Source organism: Cryptotermes secundus, unplaced genomic scaffold, assembly GCF_002891405.2.
Source record: "Cryptotermes secundus unplaced genomic scaffold, Csec_1.0 scaffold1170, whole genome shotgun sequence".
NCBI lineage: Eukaryota > Metazoa > Arthropoda > Insecta > Blattodea > Kalotermitidae > Cryptotermes > Cryptotermes secundus.
Window position 1 is genome coordinate 106,872 of NW_019738365.1, and position 8,601 is coordinate 115,472.

General features: G+C 40.5%; 1 protein-coding gene across 2 annotated transcripts in view; it reads left to right on the plus strand.

Annotated features, from left to right (window-relative positions):
• The first annotated feature begins 1,348 nt into the window (after positions 1-1,348).
• The window catches only part of LOC111870997 (hemicentin-2), a 322,577-nt gene continuing 315,324 nt past the window's right edge, over positions 1,349-8,601 (plus strand). For both annotated transcript variants that reach the window (XM_023863703.2, XM_033754061.1), the window contains exon 1: positions 1,349-1,476. In XM_023863703.2, coding sequence (XP_023719471.1) covers positions 1,433-1,476 — 44 coding nt within the window. In that variant the 5' untranslated portion in view covers positions 1,349-1,432. The remainder of the gene's footprint in view (positions 1,477-8,601) is intronic.

Genomic DNA, 8,601 nt, shown 5'->3' on the forward strand with positions numbered 1-8,601 from the left:
CGATTATATGTTCTCCTTACTGCTGTATCATGCCTCCTAAGTTGTTGAACTTACGTAATATGCATCATCCATTTATACAAAAGTGTAACATTTCAAGTGACGTGTGGGCAATTGCTTCTTGGTTGTTTTAATGACGCTTTCTTCGATTCATGAGATACATAGCGCGGAATGATAATGCGGTTTGTATTGATAAATTATGAATGGCTGGCGGCTAGAGACTCGAATGTGGCAGTTGTATATACGAAGGACGTTAATACGAGTAAGAACACTGAATCTTCTTTGTCCGATGTAGTAACACTGGAATTATTGCATCATTTAAGTCGACATATCCAAATGGTATAGTCCATAAAAATGACAAATTCATATTGAAATAGTTTCGTTTCCGCGCCCTTATTCATGCTTTAAAAGCGAATTACTTGAATGAAACATTAAGATAAGCTGAAATAATGTTACGTTCTGAAGATATAGTGTATCCACTTATTACCATAATGTGACGGATTTGATGAACGCGTTACCAGACAACAGCTCCTTAAACACGGTCTAACACGCAACAATAGATGACGATGTGTTTTCTGTGTTGTCCGCGCCGTGTCCAATGCTGCTAACGGACCAATCAACTATCAGTATGACACGTGACACGTGTTTTCTATTTGCTCTGCGCTACGCAACAATAGAGGGGCTGTGTTTTCTGTGCGTGGTCCGTGCCGAGAGGATATGAGAGAATGCGGGAAGGGGAATTCACTTCACTTGAGCTCCGAAAGTTCCAAGGGAACAGCAGTGTGGTCAGAAGAATTAGAAGACATACTGTGTGGCGTTACATGTGCTGTAATACATCTATATTTGGGAGTGTGTAATTTAGTGATACGTTTATAGCTCCTGTGTCATAAATAGGTTGCCAGGAAACGGATAGAGAAGACCAGTGGGAATAGACTGAGAAAATTAATTTCGAGTGATTGTAAATTGTGTAAAACATCAATAGTGTAATAATTAATTGTAGTTACAAGCTGTAGATGGTTAATAAATCTAATTACCAAACCGAACCCCGTCTTTAGTTACTGATACACTTGACAATAAGTTTTGTTGTCTAGTAAGTTTTTAAGTAACGCTATATAAAACGCTTTGATATGCTGTCACTGAGTGAATTGCTAAATGGATAATAAAGAATGAGGGGTAACTTTATGGCTGTCACGAATTTGTATTTATTTCAACTTCTGCCAAATAAGCACGGCTTAGACCTGCAAGATCATAGAATAAGACACAGCCAATTTGCAGATAATAACGCACTACGTATATAATGCGAGACGGATGGTCTGACGTACATGATTTTGTTATTTTCGTTTCAGTGAGCACTGTTGGCGTTGATGCTGTGCTGGGTCGAAGTGTGACGTTGCCGTGTGACATCGAACCTACGACCCCTGTAGATCGTGTATATATGGTGCTGTGGTTTCGAGACAGCGCTGGTAAACCTCTCTACAGGTAGGGGAGCAGCAGATGCATTATCAATGTTAATGATAAAGATCATCTTAGTCAGGTATCATATTGCATGTGTTCTATGAAGCCCAGTGGTTACTAATGTACTATCCACTTTAACGTTTGCATTTAGCCCGAAGAGTGTATTTGTGTGTTTGGTAGGATTCTAACGATAAATAAAGATTCCTTGCGTAAATAATATTAAGTTGTTGGGGTTTGTAACTTAGACGTAATATGTTTCCTGTGTGGTAGGATCTGAATTTTACATATTATTTAGATGAATTTTAGGCTTTAAATAAAAGATTATGAAGAACTTATTTCTAATTGCCATGTATACATTACGTATATGGATCACTCTGAAGTTTTATTAATTTTTATTGCTTCCTAAGTTTTATTTGTCATATTTTCTGTTTCCTGTCATGAAGTATAATCTGTGAATACTATTGCGTTATATTATCCATTTCATTAATATTGACTGCATTGAGGTTTTTAATTTCTTGTAGAATATAAAAATTGAAGCCCAGAGAAGGGGCTATATTCATATTAAATTTCACAAATTTTAACTCATCACAAAACACCCCATTAGCAATGAAATTCCAGAGAAAAATAATGGTAGTCAAGATCAGAGGGCCCCGCACAGGAGGATAAAAAAATTAACACCAATAACAACTCTCCGATCCATTTGTATAATAAAACTCTGTTGGGTAACAGGTGGTTTCAGAACAGGCGTTTCCTTCGGATGTCAGTTTTTGAGAATGTAAGAATGATTTAGAATTTATATCCGGGACATTTCTTTAATATTTAATTAACCGTTCTGGACCCCGGAACAAAGTAAAGAACCCGGTACCATCCCGAATAAACCGGAATATAACGGTCGGAATCTTAACCGTAGACTTAGGAGTATACAGCCAATATTACATTCATCGCCCTGTTGCTGTGAGGCGTTTCATGCAAATGAGAAAGCATTCTGTATGTGTATTACATCATTATAGGGTCAGAAAATTTAAATCATTTCTAAATTCCAATTATCTACGACGTTCATAAGTAATTTACGGCCAAAAGAGAAAAAAAAAGCACACTGTACTGTCATATTTGAATAATGTAGCCGGATGGTTCATTTCGAAATCTCAGCCCCTGCGTTTAATTCAACAAGTTGTTCAACATGGAAAGATGTGTTACCATCTATTCAGAATTTTCTGGCAGCCTTTCAAACGTAAAACCGCTCTCTGTGTGGCAAAATGAAGAGCTTAGCTGCTTTATATTATGACCGTGATTTTCTAAGCACTTTATCTCTGAATATTATTATGGAGTATAAATTATCATCACTATTCATATTTCAACACTCAACAATCGAAACGTCTTACACTGCCATAATGTATAAAGTAATTCTTTGTTAAGGATACGCCTTGGAACTCCACAATGTAGGCTATTGCACGCCTCTTATCGTTGAATGCAAAGCACTAGTTTATAACCTCTGCGGAACGCCTCCTCTGAAGGGGTTTGCGAGAATTACGGCAGAAAGGGCTCCATAACTAGGCTTCCCTCGCTGCACAGATGAAAAGTTTAAATTGTTCCTGTTCTTAACTATTTAAGCATTACGCCATGAAGGCGTATAAAGGAGTGGATGTATGGATCCACATTTTCTTGACCGCGTCACTAGTTGGAGACGAGTGTTCAGTTTCACGACCCGACCGCTTTACCGCCGGGAAAAAGGCAACCGGTACACAATGGATAGGAGGCTGGGTGGACCCAGAGCCGGTCTGGATGACGTGGAGAAGAGAAAATTTTTGACCCTACCGGGACTCGAGCTCCGATCTCTCGGTCGTCCAGCCCGTAGCCAGCCGCTATACCGACTGAGCTGTCCCGGCTCTTCTCTGCGCAGATAATCATATGCAGTACACACTTACTGCCGACAGTCCGTACAATGACATAAGCTTGTCAGGTGTTCTAGGTCCACAATCTGCCCTCTATGTCAAATGTACCCTGGTAGATCTCCTTGTTCTTAAACTGTTTACCTTTACTTAACTGTGTAAAGCTTGATTTCCTTTAAACTTCTGCAGAAATGACAATGCCCCTAGCAGCTACGAGAACCAATATCATGGCTAATAAACGAGAACTTACTCATATACCTGGTATATTAAAACTATTCATATTCTGCAAAACTCTTATCATATAAAGTATTTCTTTTTTCGGTTCGGGGTTCTCCCGTCGGTGACTTTGGGTGCATTCTTCTGGCTTATAAAACCGTGTCTCTTGCCTCTCGCATCTACTGCTTTCTTTCTTAGCTTACTCTTCGACCCTGAAGATGGAGGTGATATGTTTTCCGAAACATCGGGATCTTCCCGGACTGCAGGACCATACGCTTTAAAGTATTTTTGTTGAAATGCTTGTGGAACTATATAATCCCACGTAAGATCACATATTTTCGCTTATATTTAAATCATGGTAAATATTACATTTCAGCATCCCGTTGCACTCGAATTCTCTCATGATCTGGATGTATACATCAAAGGAAAGGGGAGCAGACTCCGTAAACACACTTCGTACACTTGCTGATGGCCAGTTAGTCCGAAAAAAATTGTGAAATAATGCAGAAAGAGAAACACGAAACGAAGCGGGTTTTTGTTGAGCTACACAAGGACGGGTAAGCCGTCTTCTGGAATGTGGCGCCAAATCCCAGAAGACGGCAATCTTCATAGTCATCGCCGTGAAAACCTCAAATTTTAGATGGTATTCAAGTAGATCATGGATGTTTTTAATATTACTTAAAAATTGAATTTCAGATGCCCATAAATCTGGCTATAGAGTTCCGTATTTGGACAAGCTTAAGCTCTTAAGAAGGCTAAAGTCATGATATTAAAGATACAGAACAATCCGCAGGGTAACAGGAGACGAAGCATCAGGTCAGAAAGTCTTCTTACTTGGTTATTCAGAACAGTTATGTGACTTCACATACTTATTTAATTGGTTTATTATATTGCTTGAAAGTTCGTTTGTCCATGCTGATATCCGAATGCAGTAGCTGTTCTGTCAGAAATTACCGTGGAGTCCGATGAAGGGGTGTAATAGATCTAACGTTTTTAACCGAATCATAACAAGATCTTCGGCAGTAAAATGTGTTCAGCTCTTGGACCGAAACGACACTCGTCTTGTATAATATCGTCCAAGGAATTTAATTTAATGAGACTGAGGAATACAGATTTTTATTAAAATGAGTTCTGTCTTCTAGGAAACAAGGCCCTGAAGTCCGTTTAAATCAACCGACGTTTCGGTGGATCGTGTTGCCTTTATCTTCAGAATCGAAGAATATAAGCCAATCAAGAAACCAGCATGAAACTGTTGTTAATTAGAATTCCTCTTGCCATCTGCTTAACGCTGGTTTCTTGATTGGCTTATGCTCCTCCGAATCGCTGGTTCATGTTAGACAGTCTGTACGGCGTTATACTGGTATCCCAGAACATAGATATGTTCATAATCACGCTGTGAGAACCTCAAGTACTGTTTCCATTCAAACACCTTTCATATCCAGGTAAGTGAATCATGAATTCAAGGTCGATGTGCTGCAGACTTTCCAGTTCCTGTGGCGTCACTACTTCTCTTCTCGGGATACTCCGTGTGGCACACCTACAGTGTATAAATAAAGATTCATCTTGTAGTACAATAATTATCGTTTATTTAAGTCTATTTACAAAGTACTTTTTGAAGTTCATTTCTATCCGAAGAAATGTAAACAAATCACTCACTCATGGAGCTGAGCCTTTCTTGAGAAGCTGCCAATTGCGCAGCTATTCAAGAACTTCGCGGCACATTATGGATCCCGAAGGTTCAGTATCGTGTTCACAAGAGCCCTCCAGCGATCCCTATCTTCAGCCAGATCAATCCAATCCATATAATCCCATCCTATCTCTCTCAGATCCATTTCAGTATTGTTCACCCAACTATGCCTTGGCCTTCCCAGTGGTCTCCTTCCTTCTGACTTTGCCCCATTCATGCTACATGTCCTGCCCACCTCATCCTTCTTGACTTGATCATTCTCATTACATTTGGACAAGCGTACAGATTATGAAACTCCTCATTATGCAGTTTTTTCCAGCCTGCTGTCACTTCCTCTCTCTTCGGTCCAAATATTCTCCTCAACACCCTGTTCTCAGACATCCTCAGTCTGTGTTCCTCCCTCAATGTTAGAGACCAAGTTTCCCAGTTTTGTATATTAAAAAAATTAGAATATACAAAACTATAATTTTGCCTGTAGTTCTGTATGGGTGTGAAAAAATTCACGTTAAAATCTCTGAATACCTATCGGAGGTTTTTTCGAATCAGCATTTAATCTTAGACTCCACAAAAGGTATTTTCATTGAGCCGTATTATCCTTACGCATATATCTTCGTAAATATTCTTCTCTTTAATGTTAAGCTTCTTTTTATAGGGGAAAATGCGCCAATAAGAACAGTATCCCCTCCCTTCTCACTGTGTTCTTCTGTCTGCCTAGAATGCGTATTATACAAATGAGGTTGTTTGGGTCCCCGGGAGGAGACAGCTCGATTGAAGGATCTGTTTTTCAGAAAAAGTTCGGTACTGTGTTTCCCCTGAATGAGCAGAGTTTGAAGCAAAATAGTGCTAGGAGGGATCTCTTGGAGATTGTGAATGGGTGTGCAAGAAGAAATGGTTGTGGTCAGAGTAAAGATTGGCAGGAATTCGGTCGGGATGTTTGTTGTAAGTACGTTATGAAGGAAAGAAAGGGAACAATTTCGTTATGCTATTTTCTAGTGCTTTGAGTATATCACAGCATTATGTGCTGTAGAAGGAGAACCAGAGGAGAGGGTTTGAGGCTGAAAGGATGTTTTGAACGATAGAAAAATAATGGAAGAATAGGGATGAAGTGGAATGGGTTGTGATAATCAAGGGAGAGTGTCAGGAAATGAGGGGATGGCTTGAAAGTAGAGAAATAGGTGGGTCAAGAGCTGAGTAGTGGAGAATAGAAAAGGATGACAAAGAATTGATGATAGAGATGAAAGAGGCGGAACGAAAGGCGGATGAAATAACGTGAGAGATGAGACGACAAAAAAAAAGTGGAAGGAAAAAAAAAAGGAAAGAACAGAGATTTAATGAAAAAGATTTACTGACAAAAGGCTCAGAGTATCAACTTGTGTGATAAGAAAAAAAAAAGATCTGCCGCGTCTGTGATGGTTCACATCCCGCGAACCGTGGGCTGGGGACGTACAGAAAACACAGCTTGTATTGTTGGCAGCCTTTTGTTGTCCGTAGTTTTGCTCGTTGCCAGCCCCATCTGTTGCGAATCTTGGTGAAAACATATTAGAATACTTGTCTCCTTTTTCAGTGGAAGAGAACACTTATAGAAAAGCAGTGAAGGTGTACAAAGGCTGCGTGCTACGTTACATGAATTTTACCTCCTGGAAAATTTCCTTTTATAGTACCGTCATAACAACACAGCAGCACATGCTTATAAATTGAAACTGTTATTACTTCCTCTTCTCCCTGTATAAACACGGTTTATATTAGACAAAGCGAGGGAGGAGACATGCATGTTGACACCTATGAGAGTTGTGTAACTTAAGTAAATATCGCCTCTTAATATAAAATACGTGGGCTTTTAGTCAAAATATGCACCGTAAGATATTCATAAAACTAAGAGGCTTTTATATTCTGTACATTTGAGATTTGAGGTTTCCATGGCGGCGACTATAAAGAATATAATCTTATGAAATTGACATAGCGTAGCCTGCTTGAAGTTTACGGACGCTTCGGAAGAAAGTCAGTCTTCAGGATCTAAGAGCAAGCTGAACAAACAAACGTCAGTCACTTCAGAGCATGCTGTGTGTATGCATGTGTGCCTGTTCGTATGTATACTTACTTACTTTCTTTTTATTGCTAGTGGGGTGGGACTAAGTCCCTTGCACTGCGGCCACCTCTGGCCTATTGTACCAGCCCCAGATGATAGGTGAGGCTGATTGTGGAGCAATTGGTGGAATGAAGATGGGCAGGGAAAACAGAAGTACTCGGAGAAAGCCTGCCCCAGCGCCACTTTGTCCACCACAAATCCCACTTGATCAGACCCGGGATCGAACCCGATCCGCCGCAGTGGGAAGCCAACGACTAACCGCTTGAGTTATGGCGCCGCCAACACTTACTTACGGAGCTGAATACTTCTTGAGGAGCTTCCAAATCTATAGCTACTCAAGAATTTCACAACATTTTACGGAACCCGAAGGTTCATTATCGTCTTCACAAGAGCCCTCCACTGATCCCTATCCTGAGCCAGACCAATCCAATCCATACCATACCATACCATCCTTTCTCTCTAAGTTCCATGTGTTATGTATGTATATATGTATAATTATATACTCATATGAGTGTGCTTGCCGGTCACGGTAGCCGGGCGGTCTAAGGCATGTACTGTCTTAGCTCGCTTGGAAGCCGGGATCGTGGGTTCAGACCTGTTCGTGTGAGGTACGAACTGAACTCTTATATATTATTCTTATACACTGCCGGTCACCATAGTAGAGCGGTCTAAGGCATGCACTGTCTTAGCTCGCTTGGAAGCCGGGATCGTGGGTTGAGATCTGTTTCCTGTGAGGTACGAACTGAATTCTTATATATTATTCTTATACACTGCCGGTCACGGTAGCCGAGCGGTCTAAGGCATGTACTGTCTTCGCTCGCTTGGAAACCGGGATCGTAGGTTCGAATCCCACTCAGGGCGTGGATGTTTAGTTTGTGTGTGCGTTTTTCTGTGTTTCTGTACAGGTAGAGGCCTTGTGACGAGCTGATCACCCGCCCAAGGTGTCCTACCGAATGCGTAGGATCTAGAAAACCGAAGTGAACGGAGAAGTTCATGGAGGTAGGCCTAGGCCCACTGGGGCTGTAGTCCCAAGGAAAAAAAAATGGGTGTGCTTGTTCCCCTTCCATCCGTCATGGAGATTTCATTACGCATTTGCTGATTATCATCAAATTCGAAAGGAATATTTTGTTAGTTGTAGTTAAAGCATGGCTTTCACACGATTTTACTTGCTTCTATACGCGCCTCCGGCCCGTGATCTTCCCTTGGAAGAATAAGTATATTGAATTAATTCCGTTAAATTTTATAAATTAGTTCGTCATTCCACAACTTTT